General features: G+C 43.4%; 1 protein-coding gene across 2 annotated transcripts; it reads left to right on the top strand.

Annotated features, from left to right (window-relative positions):
• Positions 1-293: 293 nt before the first annotated feature.
• Positions 294-20,633, top strand: LOC102936509 (transmembrane protein 68-like). Of its 2 annotated transcripts, none has more exons than XM_043539613.1 (7): positions 294-421; positions 3,891-4,220; positions 5,327-5,491; positions 12,500-12,675; positions 15,263-15,323; positions 15,704-15,843; positions 18,578-20,631. In XM_043539613.1, exons 2-7 carry the CDS (start codon positions 4,049-4,051, stop codon positions 18,680-18,682), a joined length of 819 nt encoding a protein of 272 aa, XP_043395548.1. In that variant the 5' UTR covers positions 294-421; positions 3,891-4,048; the 3' UTR covers positions 18,683-20,631. The 2 variants fall into 2 exon arrangements, with proteins under 2 accessions (XP_043395548.1, XP_043395547.1); XM_043539612.1 differs by having other exon boundaries at positions 320-421; positions 12,482-12,675; positions 18,578-20,633.
• Positions 20,634-21,285: the final 652 nt, after the last annotated feature.

Below are 21,285 nucleotides of genomic sequence, written 5' to 3'. Positions count from 1 at the left end.
ATAGTGGCGAGGAAAGTAAATTTTAAAGATAAACCTGCTTTAAAAAATATTCGCCCTAACCAAATTTGAGCCCTGCACTACCCAATATAACCAACACCTGTCCATTCTGTCCGTACCACTGTGCACAGGGCTTGCTTTAGGAATTCAAGGAGGGCTGATGAGCAGGGCTCCCAAGTCTCATGAATCTCACATAACATTCATACAGTCAGCAGCCTTGTCACACCTTCCTGCAGTCCAGCTGGGATGTCACACTCGTCTTGCAGTCCTATGAGATTTCCTCTGCAGTACGTCATCCCGCACACCAGGGGATGCTGTGGCAGTGCACAGCTACAGGTGGCTAGGTGCCCCCTTTCTTTCACCTCATGCTGATGCCGGGTTCAGCGAGTGGGGAGGGGCGTCTGCACACCCATGGCCAGCGACGGTGAGGAGAGCGCAGGCCTCGCCGGCACCAGCACCTGACTCCCAGCCCGACGCTTCGCCTCCCCCACCCAACTGCCCCGACTCCCGCCTGCCCCCAACACCTCCCACCCAACAGCCCCCGACGCCCCTACCCAACTGCCCCCGACGCCCCTACCCAACTGCCCTGACACCTCCCACCCAACTGCCCCCGACGCCCCTACCCAACTGCCCCCGACGCCCCTACCCAACTGCCCTGACACCTCCCACCCAACTGCCTCCGACGCCTCTACCCAACTGCCCCCGACGCCCCTACCCAACTGCCCTGACACCTCCCACCCAACTGCCCCCGACGCCCCTACCCAACTGCCCTGACACCTCCCACCCAACTGCCCCCGACGCCCCTACCCAACTGCCCCCGACGCCCCCACCCAACTGCCCCCGACGCCCCTACCCGACTGCCCTGACACCTCCCACCCAACTGCCCCCGACGCCCCTACCCAACTGCCCCCGATGCCCCCACTCAACTGCCCCCGATGCCCCCACTCAACTGCCCCCGACGCCCCCACCCAACTGCCCCCGACGCCCCCACCCAACTGCCCCCGACGCCCCTACCCGACTGCCCTGACACCTCCCACCCAACTGCCCCCGACGCCCCTACCCAACTGCCCCCGACGCCCCTACCCAACTGCCCCCGACGCCCCCACCCAACTGCCCCCGACGCCCCTACCCGACTGTCCTGACACCTCCCACCCAACTGCCCCCGACGCCCCTACCCAACTGCCCCCGATGCCCCCACTCAACTGCCCCCGATGCCCCCACTCAACTGCCCCCGACGCCCCTACCCGACGCCCCCACCCAACTGCCCCCGACGCCCCTACCCGACTGCCCTGACACCTCCCACCCAACTGCCCCCGACGCCCCTACCCAACTGCCCCCGACGCCCCTACCCAACTGCCCTGACACCTCCCACCCAACTGCCCCCGACGCCCCCCACCCAACTGCCCCCGACGCCCCCACCCAACTGCCCCCGACGCCCCTACCCGACTGCCCTGACACCTCCCACCCAACTGCCCCCGACGCCCCTACCCAACTGCCCTGACACCTCCCACCCAACTGCCCCCGATGCCCCTACCCAACTGCCCTGACACCTCCCACCCAACTGCCCCCGACGCCCCTACCCAACTGCCCTGACACCTCCCACCCAACTGCCCCCGACGCCCCTACCCGATGCCCCCACCCAACTGCCCCCGACGCCCCTACCCAACTGCCCTGACACCTCCCACCCAACTGCCCCCAACGCCCCTACCCGACGCCCCCACCCAACTGCCCCCGACGCCCCTACCCAACTGCCCCCGACGCCTCCCACCCAACTGCCCCCGACGCCCCTACCCGACTCCCGCACCCAACTGCCCCCGACGCCCCTACCCAACTGCCCCCGACGCCCCCACCCACCTGTACTGACTCCCAACTGCCCCCGACAAACTCCCACCCAACTGTCCTGACTCCTGACTCCCAACTACCCCAACACCACCCACCCAAGTGCCACTGACACCCCTACCCAATTGTCCTGACATCCAACTGCCCCGGCTCCTCCACCCAACTGCCCCAGCACTCCCCAACTACCCCGGGACCCCGCAACTGCCCTAGCACATCCCAACCACCCCATCACTCCCCCACCCAACACCCTCCAACTTCCCCAACACCTCCACCCAACAACCCCAATACTCCTACCCAATTGCCCTGACATCCTCACCCCACTACCCCAACACCCTCACCCACGTGTCCTGAAATCCATCTGCCCTGGCATCCCCCATCCAAATGCCCCAAAACCCCACCAACTGCTCCCCAACTCAGCTACCCGACAGTCCCACCCAATGTCCTGGCACCCCTACCTAACTACTCCTCCCCTACCTAATTGCCCCAATGCACCCGCCCACCACTTGACACCCTCATCCATCACTCAAGTGTCCCACCAGATACCCTCACCCAACTGCTCCAACAGACAACCCCATCCATCCCATCCACCCACCCACCATCAGACACCCCTAATCCATCTGCCTCGACATTCCCACACATCACCAACACCCCCACAAAACTGCCCCAACATCCTCACACACCAACAGACATTTTCCACCCACCACCACCACCCAAATACCCTGACACCCCCACCTATCCCACCCACAACCAGACACCCCCAGCGAGCTGTCCCAGAACCCACCACCACACACAGCCCCATCCAACTGCCCAAACACAGCCAACACACCTGCCCCAACCACACCCACCCAACTGCCTATCTGCACCAACACCCCCCTCCCTCACAGGCTTTGGGCAGCAGATTTGGCCTGGCCATACTTCCACTATGATAGAGGGGTGGCCAGGCCAAATTTGAGTGCCCAGAAATCTGCTGCCCTAGGCAGCTGCCTAGTTTGCTTTCAACTAAAGCAGCCTCTGCCAGCACCCCGCACCCAACTGCCTAACTACCCCAACACCCTATTACCCCAGACACCATTAACTCAGCCTGTCCCAATACCCCCACCCCACCCATCTGCCCCAGTCTTCTGCCAGATAGCCCAAAACTACACAAGCCCCACCCAATTGCCCCACTACATCCAACTGTCCCACTCCCACAACACCCCTCCCCCACAACTGCCCCAGGCACTTTCCCACCCAGCCCACTAACATCCTCCCACCAATCTGCCTCAAGACCCTCTGACCCAGCCCACTACCAGGCTTTCTCACATGCCAACCAACTGCCCCTTCACAGTTCCACTGATCCTAGCATTGTCCATTCTTTTGTTTGCTTTTCTCACAACTATCTCCCACACTTCCCATGTGTGTGACTCCATCCCCATACTGCACCTTACGTCTATTCATTACCTTCTCTTTCAAAACCCTCTCTAACACTCACTTCTTTTGTGAAAGCTACAAGAAATTACCAAAGATTTAAGGATAGGTTGGGGGCATTAGAGATACAGTTAATATGTATTTATCTATTATTTTTAAATAACAAACACCTATGTATAGAATATATATAAACATGGAACATATTTTGTATATCACTTGTAGTCTTAGACTCTGATCCTGACAATGCTTATGAACATGCTTAACTTTAAGCATCTGAGTATTCCTATTGAAGTCAAGCATACATTTTTGTGGGATCAGAGCTTTGGACTGGAAGCTGCTTGGGACAGAGACAGTGTCTTAATATGTGCCTAATTACAGTGCCCAGTACAATAGAACGCTATCTAATATAAATAAAAAATAACATGTATTTATTAACCATAGTATTAGCCATATCTCAAAGTCCTAGTTTATATAGGACAGTCAGTTAATGTTAAGAACACCATTTAAATGAAATAAAAATGTTTGGAACTTCTTTGCTAGTAGTAAGAATAAAGGATAATGTCATATTTTTCTAGTGGAAAAGCTAAGAAAGCTGCTATGATTATGAAGAGTTTTGGACTTAGTTTGTTTCATTCTCTTTTTACCAGGAGATGCTAAGCAGAAGTAAATCCAGTATTTCAGGGCAGAAACTTGTAAACTATATGACCTATCTGACTTACACATTGGAAGAATTGACTGGTCTGGAGTACCTTAAGACTATCTGGATTAGGTGTTCTACTTCTTGTCGCAGTTAATTCCATTTATAATGCTGCTTGCATTTCATATCATTCTGTTTGGTGTTCTCTACCTTTCCAGTCTTCTTCTTCATGTTTACAAGAGAAAGAATCACCTAAAGGGGGATTATTCCAGTAAGTTATGGGACAATGGGAGGCAAATGGTGGTATGCCTCTGGGACTTGTATGGAAAGTTATGGCATGGTAAGCAAGATGTTTTCTTTAAACATAAATCCAAACCCTCTTAGATAAAGTGAAGGCACTAAAGAAAACCCTGGTTCTCCAAACAAATACTAGCTGGCTACTTCCTACCCAACTTTGCCATGCTGGCTGCTCCTTTAACTATTCACTGGCTGGTTCAGTGTGACAAGGTCTTTTTTATGATAAAAAAAAATCCTGTGTCAGTGCCCTGTCATTCACTCAGACATCTGTGTTCCAAACTGATGCTTAAGCCTTTCAGTATCGTGAACACTCACTGCTATATTTGAATTGAAATCACTTTCCCTGAGAAACTAAATTTTACAGAATTGAGAAGGAGCATTTAACAGTCCTAGGGCTAATATGGTATCCCTCCAGTACTGTCTTTTAATGACAACTTTTACAGATCGTGCCCCATTGCATTAGCTTAATATTTCAAAGGACACCGATTCTTGGGTGATCCAGTGGTATCTAGCTTTGCAGCTGTATGCCTTCCAGGTGCAGGTATGGACATCTTGGTGAGATTGCTTATGGGGAGTAGAACACCAGCCATCCAAGTGGGGAGGTATGTAGTGGGTGGTACAAACACTTTGGGCCCCAAAGAAAGGTGCTCTTCGACCTGGTTCACCACACCAAACCCCCAGTTTCTGTAAAAAGCAAGGCAATATCCACCTAGATCTCTTTGCCTCTCGCAATGAATGGTTAACCTTTCACCCCACCCCCACCCCCGATCTTGTTCATGATTCCCAGAAACCCAGGTCTCTCAGGCAGGATCTCTTCTATCCCAATGATCTCAGGGTCATATTCATGTTTCCTATCCTTCCCCACTTCACTAAATCATAAAGGCTGGAGCGCACTGAGCAGATGGCTTCACAATAGCTATTGTGAAGCCAAGACAGTTTGCTGTGCAGGTTTATTTCCCTCTTACACAGTTCCTTCAGTAACAACATCACCTTATAATCAACATTACTTTGATATCAGTGACATAACAAATGAGAAGTTAATCTTTGGCACAGTTTCCTCTAAAACTTCCTGCTGGTATCTAGTAAGGAACTTATGTTAAATCACAGCATGACAGGTGGAACACTAATTGCACTTTGTGTACTTGACAGGTTATGAGCTTCATGGTGTGGAAAAAATCCCAGAAGGACCAGGGCTGATTATTTATTACCATGGTGCCACTCCTATAGACTATTTGTACTTTATGGCTAGATTATGTAACCAGAAGGGCAGACTCTGCCACTCAGTAGCTGATCATTTCACCTTTAAAATACCAGGTAAAGCACTTTCATTGTACTGGGCAGGTGAAGGGAAGGGAGGAGAGTTAAAAATATTTTAAATTCAAAGATACTTGGAGAAATTCATACATTAATACTAGAGATACGTACATCAGTGTAGGCATTCAGATTGCTTTCCAGTGTGTACTACAAAAAATAGTGTAATTACAAATGTTTGAGGAAGTCTGAGGTCTCCTGAAGTTTGTAATAGCTATTGGTTCACAGATTTCCAAAAACTTTGCATGTGGCATTAACATAAAGAAGAGGCAGTGTCCTTTCTTCTCTTAAGTATCCCACTTAATATTTTTGGTAAAATTAAGGCTGTTGTAAGTGAAAAGAATCTATTATTAAACTAGTTTTATTATTAACTTTCAAAGTTGTAAACTATATATAAATAGGGCCCTACCAATTCATGGCCCATGAAATCTGGTATCTCCTGTGAAATCTGGTCTTTTGTATACTTTTACTCTATACTATATAGATTTTAGAGGAGACAGCGTTTCTCAAACTGGGGGTCCCAACCCAAAAGCGGGTCTTGGGGAGGGTCATAGGGTTAATGTACAGGGGGCCGCCCAGCTCTGAAGGCAGCAGCGCAGAAATAAGGGTGGCAGGATATGGTATTGCCACTCTTACTTCTGCGCTGCCTTCAGAGCTGAGTGGCCAGAGAGTGGCAGCTTCTGGCTGGGCGCCCAGCGCCAAAGGCAGTGCCTTGCCGGCAGCAGTACAGAAGTAAGGGTGGCAATACCACACCTTATTTCATATTAACCTTGTGAACCCCCCCCCCCCGACAACCTCCTTTTAAATTTCAAATTTAAATATCAGAAATCATTAAATTTATGGTTTTTTAAATCTTGTGGCCATAAAATTGACCAAAGTGGACCGTGAATTTGGTAGGGTCCTATATAGAAACTATTCTAATAAATAAACTTTCTGTATCAGCATGATAAAATGTTATATTTTACTTATGTAGGAATGTGTGCTATGTATCAACATTCTTCCCCTTCAGACATCTGTCCTCCAAGTGTACATATTAACTGTTCACTTTCTATTCTATTCAATAGATGTTTTTATACTGCACTCATCACTAGTATCTGAGTGCCTTCCAGCAGTGCATTAAGCCATGTCACTTCATATCTGTCACATGTTGTTTGTTCTCTCATCATCTCCCTAGAGGGAGAAATGCGTGCAGCGGAGTGTCTTATTTTGGTAGGGTGTGACTTTTTATATATGTGTATGTGTATATATATATATATATACACATACATAACATATATATACACACAGACACACACACACACACACATATACGTGTTACTATGTGTTTATATTAGAGAAGGCAAAGTCAAAGAAATGCACCTTGCACCTGAATTGATGATGTTTATGATAGTCCTTAGTTCCTGGGGGAGTTCATTCCAAAGTCTCAGACTCCCCCCAGAGAAAGTTTTGTCTCCTGCACGGACAAGTTTTACTCCTATTGTTGAGAATTCCATTGTGCCAGAGGAGTGCAGTCATCAGCCATGGTCTTACTTCGAGAACTTTAGATGGTCTTTCACATATCCTGGGCCCAGGTCATGGAGTTCTTTGAAGATCAGGACTGAGACCTTGAACTTGATTCAATATTCTATTCAATATGCTATTGGAAGTCAGTCTAGAGAGTGGAGGACAGATTTGATATCTTCCCAGTAGCCTGTGTTGCTGAAGAGATGCACTGTGGCATTCTGTACTAGTTGGAGTTTCCTAAATACTGACGTTTTCATGCCCAGGTATATTGCATTTCTGTTAGCCAGCCAGGAGGTGATGAACGCATGAATAACTGAGGCCAGGTCTTCATAGACTCATAGAACTGTAGGGCTGGAAGGGACTTTGAGAGATCATCAATTCCAGCACCCTGTGCTAAGGCAGGACCAAGTTAGCCTAGACCATCCCTGACAGGTGTTTGCCCAACCTGTTCTTAAAAACCTCCAGTAATGGGGATTCCACAATCTCCCTTGGAAGCCTATTCCAAAACTTAATGACCCCTATCATTAGGAAGTTTTTCCTAATATCTAACTTAAATCTCCTTTACTGCAGATAATTCATTACATCTTGTCTTACCTTGAGTGGATATGGAGAGCAGTTGATCACTGTCCTATTTGCAACAGTCCTTAACATATTTGAAGACTATTACCAGGTCTCTTCCTCAGTCTTCTTTTCTCAAGACTAAACATGCCCAGTCTTTTTAGCCTTCCTCGTAGGTCAGGTTTGCTGAGACTTTTATCATTTTTGTTGCTCTCCTCTGGACTTATTCTAATTTATCCATATCTTTCCTAAAGTGTGGCATCCAGATTTGGACAGTTATCCAGCTGAGGCTTCACCAGTGCCAAGTAGTGTGGGCCAGTTACCTCCCATGTCTTACATAAGAAACTCCTGTTAATACACCCCAGAATGATGTTAACCTTTTTCACAACTGCATCACATTGTTCGCTCATATTCAATTTGTGATGCACTATAAACCCCAGATCCTTTTCAGCAGTACTACCACCTAGCCAGTTATTCCCTATTTTGTAGTTGTGCATTTGATTCACCGCTCATCTAAGTCTTTGGAAACCACCAGTAATAGAGTGGGGATGAATTTACCTGGCAATTTTTTATATATGTCAGCACTTTTTCTGGAATAGGTATATTTCAAGTTTTGTTGAATTGTATCTTTCAGCTGATGTTCTAAAAGACATCAGCTTGCACTGATCAGTGCTGCTCACTACCAAATTCCTCTGTAGTATTCTAGCCATCTTAGCTGTTTTATTCATTGTAGGACAAAGGCCTCTCTTGACAGTAACCTTGTCCATCATACTATAGTATACTGTTCAACAGAAACAACATGTGAGGAGGAGAAGTGGGGGTCTCATGCCCCCCCCCAAGATTACTCAGTCACATGGTGCAGCCAGGCCCCCTCCCTGCGGGGCAGCTGAGCCAGTGAGCTGCGAGCTGCACCAGGCAGGGAGAAGCAGAGGTGAAAGAATAGCCTGGGAGCTGCAGGAGGGGCTGCTGCTTTCCGGGAGGGGGGCACTGCTTTCCGGGTGGGGATGCAGCCTCAAGGAGCGTGACTCCAGCTGTTCCATGGTTGTGCCCCCCGCCGCCATCAGCAGGCATTGGCCATCTCTGCTGTTCTATACAATATAGGTTCTTATAGTGACCCCACCACCATAGTGTCTAAGTGCCTTCCAGTAGTGCATTAAGTGGTGTGACTAACATCGCTTGCAGTTTGTCACGTTTATTCTCTCACACTCTTCTCAGGGGAACAATTTTGTGTACAGTGTAGTGTTCTGTTGCAGTAGGGGTTTTTGTTGTTTCTCTCTTTTTTTTTTTAATCTACACAGTGCTATGTTGTTTATATTAGAGAAAGCAAGGTGGAAGAAATGCACCTTACACTTGGTTCTGAAGATGGGGAGGTCTGTAATGGTCCTTAGTTCCTATGAGAGTTCATTCTACAGTCTCAGACCAGCCCTCAAGAAAGCCTGGTTTGCACAGATGAGTTTTACCTTTAAGGTGGAATGTTTCATTGTGCTGAGAAGTGACATTGCTGACCACAGTCTTCAGCTGTGCCACTGAGCACCTTGAAGATAAGAACTGAGTCCTTGAATGTGACTTGATATTCTACGGAAAGCCAGTGTAGAGTGGAGGATAGGTTTGACGTGATCACTGTAGCCCATGTTGCTGAAGAGATGTGCTGGAGCATTCCATATTAGTTGAATTTCCCTAAGGACTGATGGCTTCATGCCCAGGTTGTAGCCAGAACTTTGCTATAGTTTGACGTGCAAATGCCTTTCCATACAATGGTGGCTGAACATGTCAGAGTGTCAGTGCCAATTATATAGGAGGATTTTGTTATGCTAGACTTGTTGCTACTGACTATAACAAAATGTCTTGTTTGATCGATATTTAAAGTGTAGCCAACTATACAAAATTGGTTGACTGTGAGGACTAAAGGGGCAGATTGTGTGGACTACCAACAGGTGGCTTATTAGATTTGTCTTCATTACTACCCTGAGTGTCTGGTCATCCCAGGCACTGATGTCTGGATAAGAAACATCCAGTTCACACAACTTTCCAATTGTATATAAACAAAAATCAAACAATAACATAAAATATAAACAAATCAAATTAAGATTAATCAAGTTAGTATCAATTTACCAATTATCAGGTTAATTACTGCCAAATACAATCATTCCATATCTGCTTTATCTAATAATTTGGGAAGGTGGCATACCTTTTTTAGCTATCAGCCTTAAAATAACAGGGTACTATCAATCTCGAGACCTGTTGATATTACAGTAAAAAAGCTATGTTAAAAGAACATTAAGGTTGAAAAATCAAGCAGTTAAAAGTCAGGAAATGTCAGGATTAAGGTTGCTCATGCAACGTTACTTTGTCCTCCTTGTGTATACACATTATGATACAGTCTCTAATTATATGATCATATACTATTTTCCCACAAGACCTCTGCCTTATTCAGTGCACAAAATAGATTATGCTCTGAAAATGCATTAGAGTTGTGTAGGCTGTTGGTTGTAAGACCCTGTCCCTATTTGTTGCAGATGTTGGAAGTTGTGTTGTGAAGGAGGCAGGGGGCTGCAGAAAGAGAAGGGGAGGTCTCCTAGTTAAGGCAGCTGAATACCACTCTGGAGAATTAGATTCTATCCCTGCCTCTGCCACAGACTTCCTATGTGATTCTGGGCAAGTCATTTAAACCAAACTTTTCACAGGGGGTCACTAATTGTGTGTTTTGCATTTTCAGGGCACCCAGTTTGAGATCCTAGGACTGATTTGCAAAAGTGCTGAGCATTCACAGCTCATCTAAAGTCATTGGGAACTGTGCTCTGAACATATAAAGTGATATAGAATGCTAAATACTCTGAAAAATCAGGCCATATCTTTTCCAAATTGGGCACTTCAAATTAGTGGACACTTCAGAGCTTAATTTCTCTGTACCTCTGTTCCTCATCTGTAAAATGAGGATAATAATAGTGCCTCATCTCACAGGATTATTATGAAGATATATTCTTCAAATTCTGTGCAGCACTCAGATACTGAAGTGATGAATGCCTATGATGGGTATACAAACCTGGCACTGGCCAAGTGAGGGTTAATGAACAGCTCTGGGCCAGACTGTTCAGCCCCACCTCAATCTTCAATGAGTGGGATGGCCTAAAGGGGAGAACCATAGCTAAAGTAGTGGCATATCTGGGAGAAGACTATCTACCAGAGAAAAGTTTAATTAAGAGCAGGGATTGCTCAAACAATTACTTCCTGCTGGAGCCCTCTGAGGGGAAGGTGGGCCTGATGCAGAATGATTACTTTGGCACTATTACCAATGACTCACCTGTGGGGGCTGCGCAGGCCTATGACCTGCCAGAGGCTTCCTGAAGGAAAAGAATCTTTTGTGTTTGATTGATAGCCCAGGAAAGAGCAGACTTCCACAGGACTCAGTCAGAGGGCTGAGTCTCCCACACCCAGATCCATGCTGTTGACCAGCCAGGCATTGCTGACCAAAGGCTGGGTGTATTCAACACACTGTCACACCCTAAGGGGGCACTATGGGAGACCAACCCCAATAGCAATGCCATGAATTTTCCCAGGGCTTTTTTTATAATGTAGTATTCAGAGCAGGGTCTGAAGAATGCATGATGAGTAAGTCATGTGGCCATTAACTGAATGATGACACAGCTAAAACAAAATACTGAATAATTACCTAGCCAATGAGTCTGTGCTGTACATGCTGAGGCAGGAGTCCTTTGGGAAAAAAATAGTTTGTGGTCACATAATTAGAGACTGTATCATAAGTATACTTATGGTGGGGAGCAAATTAAGGTTTCAGAGGCATCCTTAAGTGTGGCATTTCTTTATTAGTGCTTGACTTTGCAAACTTAGCATTTTTTTGTATGTAATTCCCTGAGGTTTTACAAATGCACAATTCAAAATAAATAGAAATTTCATTAGGAGTCATCAAATTCTGCACACAGGTCATCAGCATGGTTGGATCCTTCAGATCTACAGTATAGACTTCTGCCACTTGAGCTAATAGAGTAACTGATAGCAGTAGTAGGTTGTCATCCTTTAAGTGGACAAGCCACTAGAGGGAAATGAGACATACATTTTGCCAGGTGGTTTTAGAGATATTTGCTGACAGCAGAGACATACTGAGACTCAGGAATTTTACATTTCAGTCCAGGCTTTGGTGAGGAGTTTGTTATAGTGGTAACAGATCTTTCTACATCTAGCCTGAAACCTCCTATTTCTGTCCCCTCCAGCCGAGCCTTTCCCCAGCCTTCTCCACCTTCCAGCCTGTTTCCCGCTCGGCTCCCTTTCCATCCCAGCTTCTGTCTGTCTCCCACCCAAACTCCTCACTCCTCTGCGTCTAGTCCAGCAACTTCCTTATCTTCCATGCTGCCTGAGCACCAGCAGTGGGGAGATTGAGAGTACAGGCAAGACGATATCCTTGCCTTCAATTTCAATCCCTAGCAACACAACAATTGCCAGTAGCTGGAGTGAGCAGCTCCAGGAAGAGTTCTGCTCAGCTCCAGGATGGAGAATACTAAATAGCTCTGAGGGGATAGCGCATGTGCAGTCTAGTTAACACGTGGCATCCTCACTTACTTTGTCAGTCAGTCATGCACACAAAAGAAAATCCCTTTTTATGACTAAGCAATTGTTCTTTTCCACAGACAGGTATTTAACTTCTCTCTTTATATTTTGGTTCTCATTGACTATCAGCAATTCAACTTTAACAAAATTCCGTAAGACATAAATCTGGGGGAAAGATTAGACTAATGCTATCAGAAAAAAAGGTATGTTACTCTTACAAATCATGGCTTGGGGTTCAGTTTTCACATGCAGGCTTATCTACTTCACATGATGTTTAGCCACTTTTTTTTTTTTTGGTAAGGTAAGCAGTTCTTAATGTAAGGTGGTCTAGAGTTCCTTTATAATGTAAACTGGACACATTTCTTACAGGTATTAAACTGCTTTTAGATATTTTTGGTGTGATGCATGGTGGAAGAGAAGAATGTGTTCAAATTCTGAAGAATGGCCACTTATTGGGTGTGTCGCCAGGCGGAGTTCGAGAAGCATTCTTTAGTGATGAAAACTACAACCTCTTGTGGGGTAATCGCAAAGGCTTTGCTCAGGTGGCTATAGATGCAAAAGTGGTAAGTACCACCTCCTGCATGTACATACAGACATATTTTCTTCTTGAACATGGGATCCACAGACTAACAAAATAGTTGTTTTTAAGTATGTATTATAAAATAATGGATTTCTCTTGCCCACAGTGTCAGAGGGCGCTTCTTCGGCTATCCCATGAGCAGCGCTGACTAGCCTGTTTTCATGGCCTCTCACTCAAAAACACACAGACAGTCTGTTTCTTTTCCACCACATGAACCTTTAATCCTTGTTTTCTAAACAGTATTGGACATAGCACAGGTATTGAGCAGGAGGAGCCTGTCAAAAAGCTTTCTTCACCCTCTGAGCTTTTCATGACTGCCTGTTCCTCCCAAATATATATCCACCCAGTTACTGAGTCAATTGTCTCATTAGCCCAGTAGTTACCACCAAAGGTCAGTAATCCCCCCTATGAACATATTGATTGACTCCAGTCAAACCTGCAGCCTTCTCTGTGCTGCAGCACCTTCAGTGAACAGGGGACTACAGCCAGCACGCAGTCACACAGTCTATACCTTCATGTTCACCCCTTTTACAAAAATATGATAAATTTTGTACCAAATATGCTCTGTGAGGCATCATTTGAAAACTCACAGTTTGCTGATCATTATTGTCCTGGTAAAATATGTGTGGCAACATTGCATGTCAAGTTATAAGATTCCTCTCTGTGGTGTCACTGACATGTTCCATGTCTGGGGAGCAGCCACAAACCAGTTCCTCGGAGACAAAAGGCTAGCCGATGCCTCAGCTGGGTGTCAACAAAATCAAATGGACCATCAGCTGGTTAAGTGGTCATACTTTGGCAGGAAAGAGGGTGTGTGAAAAAATGTATATCTTCACAAAGAAACAGCTGGGGGTTCCTATCCACCCAGACTTTGTCTCCTGAACCTCAGCTGGAGATGATCCTCAAAGAGGGGGAAAAATTATAAGAAGGGAGAGCAGGTGCCCAAAATTATCTCTCCCTTTCTCTCTAACCATCCACAACACCTGAAGAAAAAAAGAAATAGCTTTGGACTGGGAGAAGGTTCCGGACTGAAAGAAATTCAGCTGGTAAAACTGCTGAAATATGTGGTGAGAGAGACCTGGGCTTTGAATTCACTTAGCTTGTTAAGTTAGGCATTAGTCACATTTTACTTTTTTTTTTTTGTAACCAGTTCTGACTTTTATGCCTCATTACTTGTAATTACTTAAAATCTATCTTTTTGTAGTTAATAAATTTGTTTTATCTAAACCAGTGGTTCTCAAACTTTGTACTAATGACCCCTTTCACATAGCAAGCCTCTGAGTGCGACCCCCCCTTATGAATCAAAAACACTTTTTTATATATTTAGCACCATTATAAATGCTGGAGGAAAAGTGGGGTTTGGGGTGGAGGCTGACAGCTTGCAACTCCCCATGTAATAACCTCGCAACCCCCTGAGGGGTTCTGACCATCAGTTTGAGAACCCCTGATCTAAACCAGTGTGTTTGGACTGAAATGTTTGGGAAACTCCATTTGGGATAACGGGATTTGTGCATATCATTTTCTATTAATAAAATGACATACTTTATATGAGCATGTATTGTTAAAGAGCGAGGTGGGCAGTTCAAGACGTAATTTCTGGGAAAGTCTAGGACTGGGAACTTGCTGGTGTTTCTCTGCAGTGTAATTCGTGAGCGGCTGGCTATAGTACTCATACACTATAACTGGGAGTAACTTACATGCTGTAGGCTGTGTGTGAGCAGACCAGAAGTGGTAACTCGCAGAGCAAAGTAGTGTAAAAGGCACCCCAGGGTGGAGAACTGAGGGGACACAGCTGTTCATGGTCCAGATTATACCCTGGGTAATGTCAGTGACATAAATGAAATTCAAACTCAGTTAACATTTTTATTTTCATATCAAACCTGAACAGAGATAGCAACATAGCTTGATAAATACACAACCACAACTCTGCGGCAAGCACAACAGCAGGCTTGTCAAACTCTGAGACTGCTTTTGTGTACACAAGAGCAATCTGAATAGAACATTTCAGTGTTTCAATTAATGATCTCCAATCAAGTCATATATTACTTACCTGTAAAGCAATAGTCTCATTTGTTATATAGTCTTGACATTTTAGGCAAAACCACCAAAAAAAAAAAATCCACCAGTATTATATCTCTGAAGCAGTCTCTTTGGAATCGTTCTGTGCTATTTATGGAATCTGTTCTTTCTGCTTCTAAATGTTATGCTGATAACCAATGTTGTTTTAGTGTTTGTGTACTTGGGGACCCTATCCAACACCCCTTTAAAGCAATGGAAAGATTCTGATTCAGAATTTCCCCATTTAAGTTAGATCAGGCCCATGGTACATAACTAGCTGTAGTTTTTCTAAGCAAACACAATACTACTTTCATTTACTAATACAAATTTACCAGTTTCATTTCAATTTAGTGAGATGATAACATTTGCTATGACCATGTGATATAGATGGAATGCCTCTCTAGTTCAGAAATGAACTAAATTTTTAAAAATTAAAAAAAAATGAACTAATTTTTAAAAAAATTAGAGTGAAATGTTGTCCAAATGCTCACCACTTTTTTCTCGTTTATTAGCCCATCATCCCTATGTTCACACAGAATCTTCGGGAAGGATATAGGACACTTGGAAAAATATGTAAGATATAATACATATGTATCCCTTAAAGTTTAGAATTTTTTAAATATGTGCAATATCTACTATATGTCAGAAATATACTTGTAAAACTATGGAGACTTCTGTTCTGTTTTAACTCTGGTAACTTTTTTTTTGTATTATTATTGTATTAATATGGGTGCATACCAAATATGCATGAGATAAAGCAAGGGTAAGTAGAGGGTTTGTTTCAGCACCACCACCCAAGATTCTATGCTCTGCAAATTGTCTTGCTTATTTTGTCATGGCTTTGGTAAAATTGTCACTTGCAAACTAAGCAATCCAGGCATTATTTGGATTCAGGGACTCAGCTAGCTTTTAACCTATTGCTTACCATTTACAATTTGTTTTTAAACTCACAGGGTCATTTAGGTGGCTTTATGAATATTCTCGACTGCCAGTAGTTCCCCTATACGGAGGGTTCCCAGTCAAATTTCGCACATATATTGGAGATCCCATACCATATGATCCAAATGTAACTGCTGCGGAACTAGCTGAAAAGGTACTAGCTGAAAAGTAATTTGATTTTCTGAATAGTCAAATCTCCAGTATTCTGTATTTAAATTGTTGCTTTTCAAGGGTAAAAGGCAAAAATAAAATGTCTGTTAGTTTTTTGTAAAGTAAATCTTTTTTATAGTCATGTCATCTGTTACATAGTGAACTGTTGCCCACTAACAGACTCCAGTGACTGTAATTGGTAATCTGTGGCTGCCATTGGCTCCTGACCTCATTGTCTTAAATTGTCATAATTCTTCATAGATTTGTACATTGTTTTAATTAGAGCAGGTAAAAAAAAATTATGATGGAACAGTTTTGTGATAGGAAATGCTGATTCAACTAAATCAAAAACTTTTGTGGGAATGTATCGATTTCATAAATTTTTTTGACAATATTTTCAAAGCAATTCATTTTGACTTGATTATTTTGCTATAGCTATAAAACATTTTCATATGGTTGTGCTGATATTTCTGAAAAAGGGTTTATGGAAATTTTTGTTTGGCAGGAAAGTTTGAAATTTCTATTTTCTTCATTCCAATTGGGACAAAAGGCAATTTTGAAATGTCATAATTTCCTGTGGAATGGAAATTGAGTTTCAACCAGCTCTAGTTTTAATCTCATAACCCTCCTCCCTGCCACTCTCCCTCATAATTTACACCAGAGGTTTCCAAACAGTGATACACAAAGTACTTGCTGGTTATTTATGCAGAGCTATCACCAATGCTGGTTGGACTTGTTACCAGCTGCTAAATTACGTTGAAAGAAGTAAACATTTCATTAAAAGCTTTCCCAATTTCTTTTCCATGGAAGCTATTAACATCCCTATGACAAGTTATCTGGTTTCAAAAGAGAAGGGAGGTGATTCACATAATTATGACTCAGAGTGAAAGGGTTTGGGAAACCTATTTTATACTATTCAGTGGAGTGGAAAACATGATGCAAAGGCAGTCAGTTTCAGGCAACTTGAATACTGCCAGCAGGCAACTGGCCTCTTTAAAGGGAGATGAGGCCAGCCCCACCTGTGCAATAATGAATTAGCATCTTCCCAGACTGAAGGGTAGAGATAAGGAAGCCAGCTGATGCTCTATTAAGCACCTGAGCCTTATAAAAGGACAGAGGCATCAGTCTGGGATTGGAACTACACAGGGCAGAAATAGGCAAAGGTTTCATAACAACTCAGCCTATCTCAGTGATTCTCAAAGCCGGTCCGCCGCTTGTTCAGGGAAAGCCCCTGGCGGGCCAGACCGGTTTGTTTACTTGCCGCGTCCGCAGGTTCGGCCAATTGCGGCTCCCAGTGGCCATGGTTCGCCGCTCAGGCCAATGGGGGCTGCGGGAAGCAGCGCGGGCCAAGGGATGTGCTGGCTGCCCTTCTCGCAGCCCCCATTGGCCTGGAGCAGCGAACCGCGGCTACTGGGAGCCGCGATTGGCCGAACCTGCGGACGCAGCAGGTAAACAAACCAGCCCGGCCTGCCAGGGGCTTTCCCTGCACAAGCGGCAGACTGGCTTTGAGAACCACTGGCCTATCTGACACTTCTACTATTTAAATCCTACCTCTAAACCTCATGAATACATAGCAGAGCCCTTCAAAATGTGTAGCAAAGGACCAGAATCCATAGTCTATTTTTGCCTTCAAAAATAGACTATCACACCTCTGAAAACGATAAACATTTTTCAGTTCTTAATATATGGACCTACTGAATTCCAGCATTCCCAACCGTTACTGTCTGCCACTCAGTTGCTCCCTTAAATATTTCAGTTTTTCCTCCCAGGTTGCCTCTTCTGCATGGGGGAATAACTCCCTGACAAAATTTGATCAGCCACAACCTCATCCTTCTTCAAATTCCTCCTTAAAACTCTCCACTGCCACAATGCTTACAAAAGCCAGCATGCTAATCATAGCTAGTTAGATGACAAGCTATGATTATTACTCTTCACCTATCCTTTTCCTACATCCTTCCTATAAAACCAATTTTAAAAATGCACATAACTGTAAGCAAAGATGAACCAATTCTTCCTGTTATTCATTTGGCTTTGTGCATATCCCCATCCCCTACTTTTCATGTGTTTGTCTCTTTAGATAATAAATCAGCGCAAAGGTTCTCTCTTTTTCTGTTTGTACAGGTCTCAGTAATGATTGGGGCCTTTGGTACTAACATAGTATAAATGTTTACTACTACTATTTACAGATGGCTCTAACAATTTTTACTTCCATACAACAAATAATCTGAATATACATTATTCTATCTTCCCTTCAGATAGTCAGTAAATTCAGTACAGGCATGGTCTGCTTCCCTCCAGACTTTCCAAGCCTCCCTTTACTTAATTTCTTTCTCCATTCTCTCCTAGGTTATTTGCTAGTATGGCCTGACAAAGAGTTCACATGCATAGCTAACGCTGGGCGTGAACAGGATATAGGGCACAATCCCACAGTGAGCTCCGTGAGGGCATACCCCATTGCAGGATTGGGATCAGCATTGGAGGCTTTTAACAGCTAAATATGAAATACTTTCTCATCATGGGTTTTAAAGGATTTTGAGGGGGATTCCTCTCCTCTCCCTCCTAACAGCATTTTCCAGAGACTATTAAAAATACAGACTAATAACAGACTAACACGGCTGCTACTCTGAAACCTATTAAAAATATGTATCTTTAGCAAGTATGATAGTGATTCTGTGAGCTGCAGTGTTCTTATAAAGAAGTAAAATTCTCTGTTCCTTCTTCTTTCTTTCCCTTAACAGACAAAGACTGCAATCCAATCTCTAAGAGACAGGCACCAAAAAACACCAGGAAATATACTAAGAGCTCTATTGGAACGATTTGATAAACATCAGAAAGATGACTAGTGTGTTTAAATATGCTGAAACATTTACGCATTTGGTAGTAAAAGATCTTTACAATTGCATATGTTACTATAACTTGCGATTTCTTTTAAGAAGCATCATCATTAATTCTTCAATAATTATTGCTGTGTCTCACCTGATGTGCTCTGGACATAAACAGTACCTTTCCTACCTGCAGAAACAGGCCAAAAAAGTTTTTTGTGTGTGTGTGGTGTTGATTTCCCCATATAAAGTAGATCACTTCCAGCTATAGTTGGTTTCCCCCCTTTGCTAAAGGCTTGTCTACACAGGGAAACTTTCTGGATTAGCTCCACTTGTGGATGCTCTATTTTGGACCAAAAGTCACCTTGTTCCAGAAAAATTTGTGAGCTGAGTGCTAAATAAGTATGCTGAGCAGACTAAAATTTAGCAAGAATGTTTGAAACAGCATTTGGTTGGCTAGTGCTCTTTTGCTCATATTTTTCCATTATTCTTGTGGTAATGCCTTTTACTGCAATGTTGTAATTTATGTTGCAGAAGATTTTCCTTACTGTGAATTTCTAGTTTGTAATTTATTTGTCTTTGACTTAAACTTGAAGGGTTAGAATTTAAGCAGTGAAGATCAATATTCTTTATGCAGAAATCGCAAGAAACTTAACTACAGTCACTTGTCTGTTTCCAATCAAGGGAAGACAGGTACCTATATAATGTTAGAAAATACATTAGATAGTAAGTATCCAATTATCCTATTGCTCTATGGAGATTTTACCCAAACAAGTAGGAATAACAACTGCCCCTACCCCTGGTCTGCCAAAATGATTACTAAAACCAGACCTTTGGTTTTAACACTAATTTTTAAAATGTTATCCACCACAAAAGTGTCTTCTTATGGCTCAGTTTTGCATTCCTATGTACCCATGACTGAATGAGTTTGGGTTGAGAAAGAAGGAAGATCAAGGCCTTGCTGTTCCTTTGTAATGTATTTAAAACAAAGAAAGCGATTTACAGTTTCTTTCCAGTTTCTATTATCAAACTTAAATGTGCAAATCATTTATATCCTGCTTTTGTGCACAGAGAATCAAATTGCCTAACCATTCAAAATGCTTAAATATATTACAAATCAGTTCCTGCAAAGCATTTTGAAATAATTGGGTTTTTATCCCTTTTTGCTTCTTTGAGGTGTAGACAGTTTAGAAGAGTTAATTTTACCAAAAAGTGTTTGGATCTATTGGGTTTTAAAAAAAAAACCAAAAAACCCTTAGGTCATAAAATGTCAGTTCTGGTTTTGCTGGAGAACTTTTTGCGGATATCTGACGTGTACTGTGAGTTCTTCATTAGAAGTTTGGGGTGTTCTCTTGTTGGAGTGTTTCCATTATGTTGTTATATAGGTGCAGGCAAAAAGAACAAACAGCTCCCCAACCCTGCCCCAGTGCTTTAATTAGTTTGACTTAAAAACCTTTCCCTGCTCAGCTTCCAGTGTCCTGTGATGTCAACATTACTTCTCCAATATCAATCCATTTTGCCTTTATTTTACACAGCCATTGATTTTTAGTATATATTAATTTTTATTCCCTAAAAGGGCAGACAAATGTTTATCCTGTTATCCTTTGAAATTTCATTTTCATGTAATATCCACTTGATGAAAATGGCAAGAGTAAAATCTTATCGAGCAAAATTAGAAATACTGCATCTTTTAGTACAAGGTGTTTTATTTAGTATTTAAAATATGTCCATTGAGTTTGAAAAGTCAGTGGTCATTTTGCATGAAAACAAATGCAACTCAGAAGTCTTTAGATGTTTTGTCTTCTTCAAAACCTGATTTTTAAAGTGTGGAAACAGAACAGTGTTCTGGTGTCAAAATCAGATGCAATAACTCTTCTCTCAATGTTAAATGTACTTCTTTAGTCATTCAAATCAATTTTGTATGTACAATAGATAAAGCCCTAAATAAAAATAAAGTTTCAGTTGGAGCCAGAATTGATTCACTTCCATTGAACTGATTTTATATTTGCCATGTGTGGATTTATTTTCTAGATCATATACAGTGCTATTTACCAAGTGTCATCTCCAATGATCACTCATTTTTTCCACTAAAAATCCTGATCCAAAGCCCAGCGAAGTCAATGGAAGTCTTTCCACTAATTTCAGTGGATTTTGGATTAGGCCTTAAGTGCACTTTTGAGTTAATCATGAGTAGTGAACCTCTCCTAGACCTTCAAGTGGTCAAGAGTAAGAAGTGTTCTGCTTGCTCTAAAAGGAAACTAGAGGTGAGTCTTCATAGCATCTCCATGTCGACCTGCTAACTCATGTGAAAACTGAAAACTTACTTGTCTTCCCTAGGATTTTACTCTGAGTTAGTTAACTCACCTTTAGAATATACCTTTTTTCCCCAATGAAGACAAGGCCTTAGATGTCAGAGTAGGGCTAGCCCATGTGAGAAAGGGAGTTGGCAATTTTCCTAATTTTCCTTTCCTCCCACTCAGCTTAGTAATACATTCTGTTCCTTAGCTGCTTCATTTCTGCATCTAAAAGGTGTCTGTTTCTGCCCAATTGTGCGCAATGAGGGAGAAATAAACAGGTAGCAGACACTCCAAAGGGACAGAACAATGAAGAAAACACCTGGCCTT

Source organism: Chelonia mydas, chromosome 2 (assembly GCF_015237465.2).
Source record: "Chelonia mydas isolate rCheMyd1 chromosome 2, rCheMyd1.pri.v2, whole genome shotgun sequence".
Classification (NCBI taxonomy): Eukaryota; Metazoa; Chordata; order Testudines; family Cheloniidae; genus Chelonia; species Chelonia mydas.
Note: the sequence above shows the minus strand (reverse complement) of the source record. Positions and strands in the feature narration are given on the sequence as shown.